At 38.6% G+C, this 14,364-nt stretch overlaps 1 protein-coding gene across 1 annotated transcript in view; it reads left to right on the top strand.

Annotated features, from left to right (window-relative positions):
• LOC137892529 (dynein axonemal heavy chain 8-like) overlaps positions 1-14,364 on the top strand; it is a 35,515-nt gene that overhangs the window by 10,757 nt on the left and 10,394 nt on the right. The window contains exons 26-62 of the mRNA XM_068737738.1: positions 786-958; positions 1,081-1,207; positions 1,805-2,040; positions 2,806-2,910; positions 3,001-3,114; positions 3,204-3,266; positions 3,904-4,004; positions 4,128-4,265; positions 4,535-4,775; positions 4,887-5,086; positions 5,334-5,487; positions 5,583-5,746; positions 6,178-6,280; positions 6,431-6,535; positions 6,792-6,953; positions 7,268-7,492; positions 7,601-7,773; positions 7,871-8,049; positions 8,119-8,306; positions 8,412-8,498; positions 8,582-8,689; positions 8,772-8,906; positions 9,014-9,175; positions 9,633-9,879; positions 10,208-10,449; positions 10,554-10,694; positions 10,795-11,026; positions 11,148-11,290; positions 11,397-11,531; positions 11,617-11,739; positions 11,835-12,048; positions 12,135-12,244; positions 12,328-12,491; positions 12,578-12,770; positions 12,868-12,990; positions 13,086-13,216; positions 13,998-14,151. Of these exons, the coding sequence (XP_068593839.1) occupies positions 786-958; positions 1,081-1,207; positions 1,805-2,040; positions 2,806-2,910; positions 3,001-3,114; positions 3,204-3,266; positions 3,904-4,004; positions 4,128-4,265; positions 4,535-4,775; positions 4,887-5,086; positions 5,334-5,487; positions 5,583-5,746; positions 6,178-6,280; positions 6,431-6,535; positions 6,792-6,953; positions 7,268-7,492; positions 7,601-7,773; positions 7,871-8,049; positions 8,119-8,306; positions 8,412-8,498; positions 8,582-8,689; positions 8,772-8,906; positions 9,014-9,175; positions 9,633-9,879; positions 10,208-10,449; positions 10,554-10,694; positions 10,795-11,026; positions 11,148-11,290; positions 11,397-11,531; positions 11,617-11,739; positions 11,835-12,048; positions 12,135-12,244; positions 12,328-12,491; positions 12,578-12,770; positions 12,868-12,990; positions 13,086-13,216; positions 13,998-14,151 (5,795 nt within the window). The remainder of the gene's footprint in view (positions 1-785; positions 959-1,080; positions 1,208-1,804; positions 2,041-2,805; positions 2,911-3,000; positions 3,115-3,203; positions 3,267-3,903; positions 4,005-4,127; positions 4,266-4,534; positions 4,776-4,886; positions 5,087-5,333; positions 5,488-5,582; positions 5,747-6,177; positions 6,281-6,430; positions 6,536-6,791; positions 6,954-7,267; positions 7,493-7,600; positions 7,774-7,870; positions 8,050-8,118; positions 8,307-8,411; positions 8,499-8,581; positions 8,690-8,771; positions 8,907-9,013; positions 9,176-9,632; positions 9,880-10,207; positions 10,450-10,553; positions 10,695-10,794; positions 11,027-11,147; positions 11,291-11,396; positions 11,532-11,616; positions 11,740-11,834; positions 12,049-12,134; positions 12,245-12,327; positions 12,492-12,577; positions 12,771-12,867; positions 12,991-13,085; positions 13,217-13,997; positions 14,152-14,364) is intronic.

Genomic DNA, 14,364 nt, shown 5'->3' with positions numbered 1-14,364 from the left:
AGTGAATAATAGATTAGTTTTCTGACAGGGCCATTATCAATCAAAGTTGTTACTTTTGGCAGCTATTTTAGATTTAGTCTTAGACCCTGTGTCCTGTCCAACTTTCCTTTTTTTAAAATCATCAGATTATACTGAATATTTCAGTTCAATCAAACGAATCATTTTGTCATTTTAGTCAAACTTATTTCACAAAAGAGTTTATCTTATCATTATCTGATGAAAAACACAGATCATGATTTGTGATTAATAATGCAGCTTTGCAGTTACTCTGAATTCTTCTGACTGTGCTCTTGTGTGATGCCCATTATGAGAGCCAATCAGTACTGCCCAGCAATTAAAAAATATGCCAATCAACCACACAAACCCGACCTGCTAATTGCAACTTTATGCATTATTGTAGCACAATTGTCTGGGGGCTGAGATAAGGACAGAGATAGACTGAGTGCGATGAAGCAGCACAATGTGTGTGTTTATATATATGTGTGTGTGTGTGTGTGTGTGTGTGTGTGTGTGTGTGTGTGTGTGTGTGTTTGTGTTGAAGACAGAGAGGGGGGAGAAGGTGAAGGGTGACGAAAATATAAAATTATTATTATTCTTATTTTTTAAACTACGATTTATTCTCATCTTTTTTCATCAAAGATATTGTATGTCTGATGATGTCACGTCAATGTTTAATTACCTTGCTGCCGGCTCGCCAGCGTCTCCTCTTAGTCATTTTGTCACAGTATTCCTTAATAACATTGTTGTGTACAACGCTTTTGAATTTGATGTTTGTGATCTCACAGGTGGGGAAAAAGAGAATTTCTATCACAGAGTTCTTGAACAAAAGGACATCAAAAAGATTGCGATCGTTCTGAAGTCAGCAGTCAGCTCCCAAAGAGGACAAGCACCTAATGCTCTAAATCAGTTCGATAAATTCAGTGTGATCTGGGATGAAGAGAGGAACCGCAAAGTCAAGGTTTGTTTTTCTTAGAACATAACATTCTTGTTTTCACCTTTGACAGAAAATATAGTGTATGTTTTCTGATAATAATACCATAATGCTAATAATACCATCATGTGTATCATTATTTTTAAAAGGAATTCATGGACAGCGATCCATCCTTGATCCAGATCAAATCTGAAATCCAGCACTATGACTCAATTGAACAAGAAATTGATGATGTCAAACCCATCATTGTTTTGGAGTCTATTGAATTGTCAACAGGTAAGGTAACCGTAATATGTTCTAGACAGCAAACAGATGAAGTTACTTTTTTTTTTTAGTCACATTTTTCTGGCCTCTACACTATATTTTAAAATGTGTGCTGCAGAATGGAGAGAGATAGTTAAAGCTTTACAGCACACAGCCAGAAAAAGGAGCTAAAGCTGTAGAGTTTTCTTACTATTCACTAGTCACTAAATGTCATCCAGTCCAATAATTGGACATGTCTCTCAAAACCAAAAAATTGTATCTAGTGGTCACACTATGAGGGAAAAACTTGACAGAATGGATCCTTTGGGAACCAGAAATGTTCATTCTAAATTTCAGGGCTATCCATCCACTTTTTTGTCAAAATATTTCTATCTGAATGAAAGTGGTGGACCAACTGACCAACATTGCCATCTCTGCCACAAAAAAACAACAAGAAACCTTCTGACCCAAGAAGCAGCACCATCTTTGTTATAGGACACATTTGATATTATAGCAAAACCTTAGAATTGGTTATGTCATCACTTGTAGGTTGCGCCTGGTTTTAGAATTGTGTGTGTTACAGGGGAGGAATGCAAATGATGCACTGTAAATTGTGTTTCCTGTATACAGAGCCATTAAAGATGTCCTTGAAAGATGAGACCAAAGCCTGGAAGCAACTGTTGTGCAAATACCTGAGGGAGAAGTACAGGAAGAAAATGATTGACACCAGCATACATAATATCAAATGTCTTGCACAACTATCTCATCCTGTGGCTAATCTGGAAGATATGCGTCGTGCCATGGGGTCCCTGTCTAAACTTCGGGATGCTGAAATACAAACTGACATGACATTGATTTCCATTGAGGTATAAATAGTAATTTTGTTTAAGGATATACTGTAGCTAAAGTCTCATTACTGCAATGTTAATATGACCTTGTACAGACAAAAATAGAACTGAAAAAAAAGCATCAGCATAAGGGCTGCATTGTTTAGGTTGTCTGGCTACATGTACTGGTGAGAGGATGAAATGTGATCCAGGAAGTCAAGTAAAAGATCTATTATTTTTAGGACTTACCAGACACCAAAACTCCACACAGCAGTTTCTAATACAACTCTGACATTTTTTTTGCATCCGTCTTGACAAACGGTACTTTGCTTTCGTACTTTTCTTTTAACCCAATAGCATCCACAGAGGGCCATTTGCAAGTTCACAAGTGACCCCTCGACATTACAAATCCACAAGTTTCCAGACTTGGAATACGGGCACAACTTGGTGAAAACTTGTGTTAAGAAAGAAAGAAAGATAATGACAAGGACAATTGGGAGTTAGCACTCTGTAGGACAAGAAATACACAATGAACTGAGTACATTTTTGGCTTGGCATAATCTATTAGGCATAATCAGTGAAATGTATCAGAGACTATTTGTGGAGATTGTGATTTCCATCACCATCAAATTCATGGTTCTCGTGCTCGATCTGAAATTTGTGTGGTCATACTATTTCAGAAAAGTTTTTCACTGTCATTATCTATTTTAAGTCATACATTATTTTTCCTTTATAAGTGAGCCTTGCCGTTTTGATTTATATAGCTGTCAAATAACCATCATATGTTGATGTTATATTTTACAGGAAGCGTATGAAATTTTGACTAGATATGAAGCAACGCTGACTAAAAGAGAAGCAGAGGGGATACACAATCAGAGACGTTTCTTCACAAAGCTTCAGTCTAAAGCTGTAAGTATAATCACTTTATTCATACTTTGATATTTTAAAATGTGTTCTTCTCTAACTAAAGATTTTGTTTTTTATTCCTGACTTTCCCAGAAATCAGTGCAAGATGAGCTTGTTCGTATGCAGCCCAAGTTCAAACAAAACCTTCTGGAGTGTGTTGCCATTTTCCAAAATGATGTTGGCACTTTTATGGCTCAATATGATTCAGTAAGTAATCTGTGAAACTTTAAGTCTTATCAGTATTAGTACATTTTTTATTCAATTCAATTACTCAGTTTGTATGGTCTTGTTTTTAGGAAAGCCCCATGGCTGATGGAATAGCTCCCCAAGAAGCCAGCCACAGACTCCGGATCTGTCAAGTAACACTGTCAAATTATTTTATACCATTCTATATACCAGTCAATGATGCATGAAAAGCATTTAAACAAATAGAAAAGACTTTTCAATTGAGGTTAAGATTGATTGAAATAGTAAAATCTGTGTAATGTCTCTAGATCCTCCACTTTAAGACAGACTTCAGTGTTTATGACCAAGTCACTTAGATGTAAAGAGAAAAATGTCTAACTTAACATGAGATAGAGAGATTTATCAAGTGAGATAGAGAAACCACCCAATAAGGGCTACAAATAGCAGTCTTTTGTACCAAAGACCACTTACTTACTCTGCCTACCAGCTACGTACTGTACCCCACCTCCACGGGCAGCCACTTTGAAAGAGTATTTATAACTTAGATTGTCTGATACAGTGGATGAAGTGTTGTCTTTGAACTTCATGAAGTTCAGTGTATCAACTCATAAGACCCCAAACCAAGGATGCTTCAATGCTAAAGTATCAGAGGTGATAAGTGAGAAGGTTTTTACAATGCATTCATTTGGTTGATTGTATTTTAATGTTTGTTTTTAGGGTTTATTCTGCTAAATAAAATACAAAACTATATCAGCATCCTCGTTTTCCCAGATTCAAATTCTCTTAAACTTGTTTTGATATTTGTTTCAGGTTAGATTTGAAGAACTGTGGAGAAATTTCACCACATATACTGCTGGGGAGCAGCTTCTTGGCTTGCCAGTCACAAAGTATGACTGTCTACAAAAGAAAAAGTGGGTTACCAGCTTACCCTACATTACCAGAACAATGGCAATTCTTGGTTATGGTGATAATCTTTGTGGTATTTTATAATGTATTTAGACTAATAGATATACAATTTCCTATGATTACCTTAGAAAAGAGCTTGACCTGCTACAGAAACTCTACAGCCTCTATGATGCAGTGATGAGTAAGATTAGTGGGTACTATGGCATTCTATGGACAGATGTGGATATTGAGAAGATCAATGCAGAACTTTTGGAATTTCAGAACAGGTAATCCAAGTATTTATGTTAAACCTCCCCACCTTACAGATACAACCAATTTACTATGCACTGCAATTTTCTTTCTTTTAGGTAGGCATGTGCCGTTATGGAAACTTCATAGTACATAATACAATCATCTTGCCCAGAATAATCCAAGTAGTGTATCTTTAATTGCTGTAAATAGATGAAAGTGTTTAAATATATGTAGTGGAAACGAAAACTACTAGTGTTTGTATATTTTTTCAGACTTGTACATCAATGATTATCCTTATGTCTAGGTGCCGAAAGCTACCCAAAGGACTGAAGAACTGGCAGGCCTTCCAAGACCTGAAGAAGACGATTGATGATTTCAGTGAGTCATGCCCTCTGCTTGAGATGATGGCAAACAAGTCTGTGATGAGGAGACACTGGGACAGGGTCACAGACCTGACTGGGCAGCCATTCGAGCTGGAGTCCAATACCTTTACACTGCAGAATGTCATGGAAGCACCTCTGTTGAAGTACAAGGACGATATTGAGGTTTGTTGGCAGTTTGGATACTGTGGTTGCAACCTGCCCTAATCTCAAATTGCAATATTTGTATTTTATTATGTTCTTCACCCTCCTAAGCTTGGCTTTTTGCATTTGTAGGACATCTGTATTTCAGCTGTAAAGGAGAAGGATATTGAGGCCAAGTTGTCACAAGTGAAAGAAGTGTGGTCCAGCCAGACCCTGAGCTTGATGACATTCAAGGACAGAGGTGAACTGATGCTGAAAGGGGCAGACACAGCAGAGATCCTAACCATCCTGGAGGATAGTCTGATGGTGCTGGGATCACTGCAAAGCAACAGGTACAACAGAGCAAACTCTGACTTGAAATAAGATTTCAGAAAATCAGTATTTAACAACAAGTAGGAAAAAAACAAAAAAAAGACTGACTAGACTGAGGCGACTATAACTGATGATTCAGAGAGGGAAATAAAGTATTGATGCATAGAAATGTAGTTCTATTTATTCAAGGTATCCTTTCAGTTATAGTGTCCATACAATGTCTTGTGCTGTCTAAAGAAACTTGTGTCCTTTGTCTGCCTTTTATAGGTACAGTGCCTACTACAAAGCAGAGATCCAGGACTGGTTGTCAAACCTTTCAACATCATCTGATGTCATTGAACAGTGGGTTGTTGTGCAAAACCTGTGGATCTATTTGGAGGCTGTGTTTGTTGGGGGTGACATAGCAAAAGACCTGCCACAGGTATAGTTCATATTTTGTATCTTTGTATATCGAAAATTACAACACAGAGCTCTTCCTTAGTAAAATACAAAAATACTTAATATTTCCCAATGTAGGAATCAAAGCGTTTTCAGAACATTGACAAGTCCTGGATTACGATCATGCAGCGAGCCCAAAAAATCCCAAATGTGGTGGAGTGTTGTGTGGGCGATTCAACTCTGGGACAACTCCTACCAGATCTTCAGAAACAGCTGGAATTTTGTCAAAAATCTCTTGCAGGGTAAAACTTTTTGGAGTTCCTTATTTTTGGTTAGAAACATCAGTGGGGTTAAAAGCATTTTACTGAAACCCTTCTATGTAGTGCTAACTTGTTAGTGCTTTGTATTGAATTGCATGTATTTACATTTCAGTAGTTTTCCTACAAATTGCTACTCTCTGTATTCTGTAAAACAAAACACTGATATAAATGTGGTTATTTTGCAACAGCGTAATTTCAAAGTAGCTGTGAAGTTGTTGTTTTTTTCAAATTGTATTAATAATGTGTCTTTTCTGTTTCCTTTAATTAATTTGCATTTGGGCAAGTATCGTCATCAGACTTAGTTATTATTGATTATTTTTTTTCATACCTTTTTGGGTAGCCTAACGTCTTGCAAATGCTTTGCTACAGTTGATGGAGGCGATGTGTTTACTGGAGATGATGTGATCTGACAGGTACCTTGAGAAAAAGAGGCTCCTCTTCCCACGGCTCTTCTTTGTGTCTGATCCGGCCCTTTTGGAAATCCTCGGACAAGCCAGTGATTCTCACACAATTCAGGTTAGAACATTGATTGTCACTTTAAAAAATATGTGGAAAAATAATCAAGAGTACCTCTGCCAAGGAGCCCACTCATATTCTCATGATTTCTCAAACTTGTGTGGTAAAAAATGTAGTAAGACTAATTTGAGCTGCAATCATTTTTTTCAGTCACATCTTCTCGGAGTGTTTGACAATGTTAATGAAGTGAAGTTTCATGCAACTGAGTACGACAAGATTTTGGCTGTTATTTCACAAGAGGGAGAGAAACTACTGGTATGTAATGTGATAACTGCATTAACAGAATGGAAATATAGTTTAGAACTGCATGTGTTCTTTCTATATTCTTAATGTAAAGCACTTTGTTGTGTCATATAGCATAGTGTGTACATGTGTCATGTGTTTTGTTTGTGAAATATGAATCTATAAAATAACTTGTAATGCAGTGTGTGAGAGAAAATATGGGGAGGAACTAAACTACCTTAAAATTGTACTTGAGTAAATGCACTTTGTTGTGTGTTTGTGGGTTCAGCTGGACGGTCCTGTCATGGCACAGGGACCAGTGGAGCTCTGGCTCGGGAAGCTGCTGCTACAACAGCAGGCTTCATTACACTCTGTTATCAAAGCTTCAGATCTGGAGATCAACGATGAAGACTTCGATCTTCTCTTTTTCCTCGACAAGTTCCAAGCACAGGTCAGAAGGCAGCTGTGAAAATGTTGAATACATTGACAGTTGTCATGCTAGTGACACACAAATACCTTTGTATTAGATAACAGGTCAACACAAGGCTTATTCAGGGTATAATTCTGAAAGATTTTTTCCATTGAGTCTGACAGAATGATCCAAGCGTAACAAATTAGAATCATGACAATAACTCTTTACCTTCTGACCATAGCTCCTTGTAGATGCTTCCACAACAGAAGATTTAAACACTGTACTCACTAATGTGTTACTAGAAAATCTTCACATTTTATGTATTACCGCATCTAATGTATTTTTTTTTTTAGGTTGGCTTGCTGGGAATCCAGATGCTTTGGACAAGAGATGCAGAAGAGGCACTAAAAAATGCTGAAGATGACCGGGAGATCATGCCTCTCACCAAAAAGAGATTCCTGAATCTACTCAAGGCACTCATTAAACAAACCACCAATGACCTGAGTAAATTTGACAGAGTCAAATATGAGACGCTCGTCACAATCCATGTGCACCAGAGTGATATATTTAATGACCTTGTAGGTTCTCTAAAAAATCTTACTTTTCATGGATCCTATTATATTATTAACTAGCTGTTATTATAATTTATGTAACACATTTAGGTTAATATCTTTCTTTGTCCTCAGGTAAAAAAGCGTATAAAATCTACCAGTGACTTTGAATGGCTGAAGCAGAGCCGATTTTACTTCAAAGATGACTTGGATAAGGTCATTGTGTCAATTACTAATGTGGACTTCATTTATCAGAATGAGTTCTTAGGCTGCACCGACCGTCTGGTCATCACCCCTCTGACTGACAGGCAAGAGAAGACGAATTTGATTTGGTTATTTAATCATCGAATTATCTTTTCAAATCGTGTTCCATTTCAAAGTTCCATTTCTGCGTTTTATCAACAGGTGTTATATCACACTGGCCCAGGCTCTGGGTATGAGCATGGGAGGAGCCCCTGCAGGGCCAGCCGGCACTGGGAAGACTGAAACCACTAAAGACATGGGTCGTTGCCTCGGCAAGTATGTGGTGGTGTTCAACTGCTCGGATCAGATGGACTTCAGAGGACTTGGCAGGATATACAAAGGTATCCCAGGCAAAACATCAAGCAGTGTGATGTATAACTTCGGTTTTCTCATGGCGTATTCTTTTTCAGGCCTTGCTCAGTCAGGGTCCTGGGGCTGCTTCGATGAGTTCAACAGAATCGACCTGCCAGTGCTTTCTGTTGCTGCTCAGCAGATCTCCATTGTTCTGATGGCACGCAAAAAACACAAAAGCACATTTTTATTCACTGATGGAGACTGTGTAAATCTGAATCCAGAGTTCGGCTTATTTATCACTATGGTAGGATACACAAATGCACAGGAAGCTCATAAGAAACAGTAAATATACACTGTATATGCACAAATATATATGACAATCAGTAACTTGTCGTCTTTCCATGTTTAGAACCCTGGATATGCAGGTCGTCAGGAACTTCCTGAAAACCTAAAAGTGCAATTCAGGACAGTTTCAATGATGGTACCTGACCGGCAGGTGGGTAACGGCTACTTTAGCTGGAAAGCAATATTTTTCCTAGTCTTGACACACGGTCACTTCTCTGCTGTTTTCTTTTTCAGATCATCATGAGAGTCAAACTAGCCAGTTGTGGATTCAATGAGAATGTCATCTTAGCCCAGAAATTCTTCGTCCTCTATAAATTGTGTGAAGAACAACTTACAAAACAGGTGAGAAGCATTTGGCCAGTGCTTAATTACTATTTTTGTATAATTATTGACCTACTGACACAAAGCCTCTGCTTTTTGTCAGGTTCACTATGACTTTGGCCTGAGGAACATTCTGTCCGTGTTAAGAACACTCGGGGCCAATAAGAGAGCACGGCCTGATGACACAGAGTCCAGCATTGTCATGAGAGTGCTGCGAGACATGAATCTTTCTAAATTAGTATGACAGGAACTCAGTGTTCTCTACCTTGCATAATATAATATATTTTGGAGGCATAGTACTGTATCAGCAGTGACTGTATATGTGAATCTTTCTGTGTCTTTCAGGTGGATGAGGATGAGCCCCTATTCCTCAGCCTAATCAATGACTTATTCCCTGGTATCCAGCTGGATGGGAGCACATATGGTGAACTTCAAGCTGCTGTGGCCCATCAAGTTGAGCTTGCTGGTATTGTCAACCACCCACCATGGAACCTCAAACTGGTTCAGGTACCTCAAAACTTTTTCGTCTGGATGTTAAAGTCACTACAAGGAACTTTCCTCTTGATTTGATTTTGGAGGTCCCAGTGGACAAAAATGGTAGAGTTTCCGAGAACCTGATATAGAAAGCCTCTCATTTTATTGCAGCAGGCGTCTGACAGTCTGCTACGTGCAGTCCTTGTTCTGGTTCTCCCGCGCCTCCCTTCCCTGCCTGGGCCTCCAGCAGAGTGGTGTCGATGTTGGCTCTGAAGGAGTTTCTGGTGAACCTGCATGATTTCGTCTGATTTAGCGCCAAATCCGACCCGGTGGCACCGATGACGATTATTAAAAATAACTGAGTGTTAATTGAGACTGTTTTAAAACCAGTTAAAAGTTCCTCACAGTAACTTTAAGCTCCTTTTGTGTGTTATAAAGTTATTGTTTGGATTATACATCACTAATATGATAATGTTACTGTCACTATCAGCTTTATGAGACTTCAAGAGTGCGCCATGGCCTGATGACTTTGGGCCCGAGTGGAGCTGGGAAGACCACAGTCATCAACCTGCTCATGCAAGCTATGAGTGAATGTGGAGCCCCACACAGGGAGATGCGCATGAACCCCAAAGCAATCACTGCACCACAGATGTTCGGTCGTCTTGATGCAGCCACCAATGATTGGACTGATGGGATCTTCTCCACTCTGTGGAGGAGGACACTTAAAGCCAAGAAAGGTTTGTAACACAAAGTTAAGTGCACATTGTTACGTAAGGGGAACGTAACACAGATTCAAACTGATACTTCTCAATTTATGTCACAAATTGCATCACACAAAACACAATATTGTAGAAGATCACATAGTAAGATTCATGCAATTTAGTGGTTTTGCTTTAGAAGCACACATGAAGTAATGTATGCTTGCACCTAAAAATGTTGGTCACACCACCTAAACATGGTCTGTCCTTGAGACAGAACTACAGAATGAGTGAATGAAAATGTGGAAGAGATAGTTGAGAATTTAAGGATTGAATTATGATGGTTTTAAGAGTTTTTACATTTCAGGGGAGTTCATATGGATTGTGCTTGATGGCCCTGTGGACGCCATATGGATTGAGAACCTCAACTCTGTGCTTGATGATAACAAAACACTGACCCTGGCTAATGGTGACCGCATCACCATGTCTCCATCCTGCAAGCTGGTGTTTGAGGTGCACAACATGGATAATGCCTCCCCTGCTACTGTGTCTCGGGTGGGTATGGTCTTCATGAGCTCCTCAGCTCTTAGCTGGCAACCCATACTTCAGGTATAGTTGTTTTATGAAATAATCAAAGAATAACGTTTTTGCAGAAAATAAACTGCTTCTTTTACAATGAAGTGCTTAGGTAGAACATGGACTTTGTGTTGTAGGGATGGGCTCACAAGCGCAGTGCAAAAGAGGCAGAAAGCATTATGAATTTGTATGAAAAGATATTTGAGGATGCTTACTTGTATATGAAGCAGAATCTTAAACCAAAAATGGAGCTTCTGGAATGCAACTACATAATGCAGGTATGTATGCAGAAAAATGCTGAAGACAACCTGAAATTAGATGATGGCTCTAACCTTGTTTTATGAAACACTGAATTATCTGAATATGATCCACCCTCAGACAGTGAATCTGATGGAGGGCCTTATCCCAACCAAGGAGGCAGGGGGCTTGGCTGGTAGCAAACACCTTGAACGCCTCTTTGTCTTCTGTCTGTTGTGGAGCCTGGGAGCCCTTTTGGAGTTGGAGGATAGAGACAAATTAGAGGAGTACATCAGAGCTCATGACAGTGGCATTGATGCGCCTCAAACACAGCCAGGAGAGACTATATTTGAGTACATGGTCAACCCAAACGGTACAGTCATATTACACCATAAATGTCACCTCTTTGCTGTCTTGATCTAGCTTTACAGCGAGTGTTTGAATGACTGTTTTATCCTGGGTATAGACTTTATGTTTGGAAACTTCTGTTTCAGGTGAATGGAGTCATTGGAATAACCATGTGGGGGAGTATGTCTATCCTACTGATCTTGTGCCAGACTACGCCTCCATTCTTGTGCCAAATGTGGATAACACAAGAACCTCTTTCTTGCTGGAGACTATTGCCAAACAACGCAAGGTGATCTAGTCTCTTTTAAAACTAACAGAAGTATTTTTACTTATAAAATGTATTTGCTGTTTTTGCTTTAAGGTATGTCTGAAAGATGAATATTGTAATTGTATAGGCCGTACTGCTTATTGGTGAACAAGGGACAGCTAAGACTGTGATGATAAAAAGCTACACAAAAAAATACGATCCTGAGACGGAGCTGTCGAAGTCCCTAAACTTCTCATCTGCAACGGAACCCCTGATGTTTCAGGTAGAATATTTATTATGTTCTCTTTGCATGGCTTTGTACAGTTCTGAATCGTTTTTGGTTTCCAAAAGTTTTTTTTCCATTACAGCGAACAGTGGAAAGCTACATTGAGAAAAGGATTGGCAGCACCTATGGACCCCCAGGGGGACGCAAGTTGACAGTCTTCATTGATGATATCAACATGCCCATTGTCAATGAATGGGGAGATCAGGTGTTTATATAGCAGGTTTTTAAAAATATTTATATATATATTCACTAATTCATGTTCAGTCAGAGTAACTTCTGTGTGTGTGACTATCCAACTAGATTACCAATGAGATAGTACGCCAGATGATGGAAATGAGTGGCATGTACAACGTGGACAAACCAGGAGACTTTAGCACAATAAAGGACGTACAGATTCTGGCTGCCATGATTCATCCTGGTGGTGGGAGAAACGACATCCCTCAAAGACTGAAGAGACAGTTTACGGTCCTAAACTGTACTCTGCCATCCAACACATCCATTGATAAGATCTTTGGTAACTGTCTCTCAAATGATTAATTTTTCGTCTTACTTTAGGATGTACAAAATATTTCAATTGTTTTTCATGCTCTTTCTCTGCAGGTGTAATCGGCTGTGGATATTTCCATACATGCAGGAAGTTCAAGCTTGAGATTTCAGATATGGTGAAGCGTCTTGTGTCTGCTGGGAGGATCGTATGGCAGTGGACAAAGGTAATCACTTAAAAGATTATGCAACATTGATTATAGGTATTCATTTATTAATGGAAACCTGATTTGATGATTTCTCATTGAAGGTAAAAATGCTTCCTACACCATCCAAGTTCCACTACATCTTCAATTTGAGAGACTTGTCGAGGATCTGGCAAGGAATGTTAAACATTAAGGCCGAGGAGTGTAATGACATTCCTACTCTCTTGGCACTTTTCAAAAGTGAATGTACAAGGGTGATTGCTGACAGGTGCAGTGCTTACATACAGTGAATCTCCTTTTAAGGACAACGAAATGACACAAAAAAAAGCATACTGAAACAATGTTTATCTATAGGTGTGTCTGCTCTGAGGACAGAGAGTGGTTTGAGAAGGCTGTATCCCGTGTGATTCAAGAGCATGTTGACTCCAGTCTCATCCCAGAACTTCATCCTGAGCCATACTTTGTGGACTTCCTGCGAGATGCTCCCGAGCCCACTGGAGAAGAAGATGATAACACCTGTTTTGATGCTCCCAAAATTTATGAACTGGTAGGAACTTGGTATTTAGACCATTATATGATATCTGTACTATTGATGTAAAAAAAAAAACTGTCATAAAAATCTAAGCTAACTGATGTTCTTCCAGGTGCCAAATTTGGAGTTGTTATCAGAAAAGCTGATAATGTATCAGACCCAACACAATGAGATGGTAAGAGGCTCCAGTCTAGATCTGGTTTTCTTCACGGATGCCATGACTCATCTTGTCAAGGTCAGACTAAAAGCCAATCTAACCGATGAATATCATGTAGCCATATCCTGTAGCCATACATTATTCTGATTTATTTGAGATTTGCCTTTGTATAGATCTCAAGAATCATTCGAACTGACAATGGCAATGCCCTGCTTGTGGGAGTGGGAGGATCAGGGAAACAGAGCTTGACTCGCCTGGCCTCATACATAGCTGGATACAGCATCTTCCAGATCACATTGACAAGGTAACAAAGGGAAAAAGAAAACTGTCAACATTTGTCAAACAATTTGGAAGAAGATAGCCATGAAGCAACAAGATAAGGGGGTAAATAAGGTGAAAAGTCTCTATGTAGTTTTTCACATTTTTATGTTTGTATAAAGGCTACTCGTACGGGAATAAAATATTATATCTCTATTATAATTAACAGTTTTAATTAATTTATACAATTCCATTGGTAAGGTAAAACATTCAGATGTTCACTTTTTAAAGATTATTCTTACCATTTTAATTACACTACAAAACATTGTTTTTACTATACCACATAATTCCCATTGACCTCTACGTTCACATGTTTATTTATATATTGTAAAATGTTACTTAGCGACATGTTATTAACCAAATGACACTTTTATAATTTTAATTACTTTTAAAAAAAAACATTGGCCTGTTAAATTCCACTTGGTAGCAATGAACAAATTCATTCATCATTTAAGGCCTACATTGTCCAATAAAAGCAACCCCATAACACATATTATTCATGATTATTTTGGTATGTGATATTTTGGACCAGAGCTAATTTTATTTACATTTTTGTTCATGGCAAAACCATTTTTATTAGAAACAGGAATATTTTAAAATGGCACTCGACCTTTGTTAAAAGCAAAAGAATAAGTATCTCATGATGCCCTGTTGGTATCCAGATGTCCAGAATTGTGCACTTTTCAGTTTTTATACATTAACACCTACAGGAGGATATACCGGATATACTTTGTTTCTTCCACTGCTATGCTTGTTTTTTTCTTCAGAACATACAACATAAGTAATTTCATGGATGACCTAAAACTGTTGTACAAAACAGCTGGCGCTGAGGGAAAAGGCATCACCTTCATCTTTACAGACAATGAAATAAAAGAAGAAGCCTTTCTTGAGTACATCAACAACGTTCTTTCTTCCGGAGAGGTGAGGACTTCAACAGTAAAACCTTAGACATTACTAGTGCAGTGCTCGTTCAAAACGTGCCTGTTCAGAATGGAACCATTGCTTGGCCTGTCGTGTTGCTACTTGTTTGTTAAGTGATGTAAAGTCAATGAGCTGCTGTCTGCCTGCTGCGGACAACATGCTGGATAACATGCAGAGTGCTGCTCGCTTTTTAATTCAAAGTTTGTTCAAAGT

This window comes from Cebidichthys violaceus, unplaced genomic scaffold (genome assembly GCF_023349555.1).
Source record: "Cebidichthys violaceus isolate CVI_PGR_0920_01 unplaced genomic scaffold, fCebVio1.0.p SCAF_8, whole genome shotgun sequence".
NCBI lineage: Eukaryota > Metazoa > Chordata > Actinopteri > Perciformes > Stichaeidae > Cebidichthys > Cebidichthys violaceus.
The sequence above is the reverse complement of the archived record's forward strand: the minus strand, read 5'-3'. Positions and strand labels throughout refer to the sequence as shown.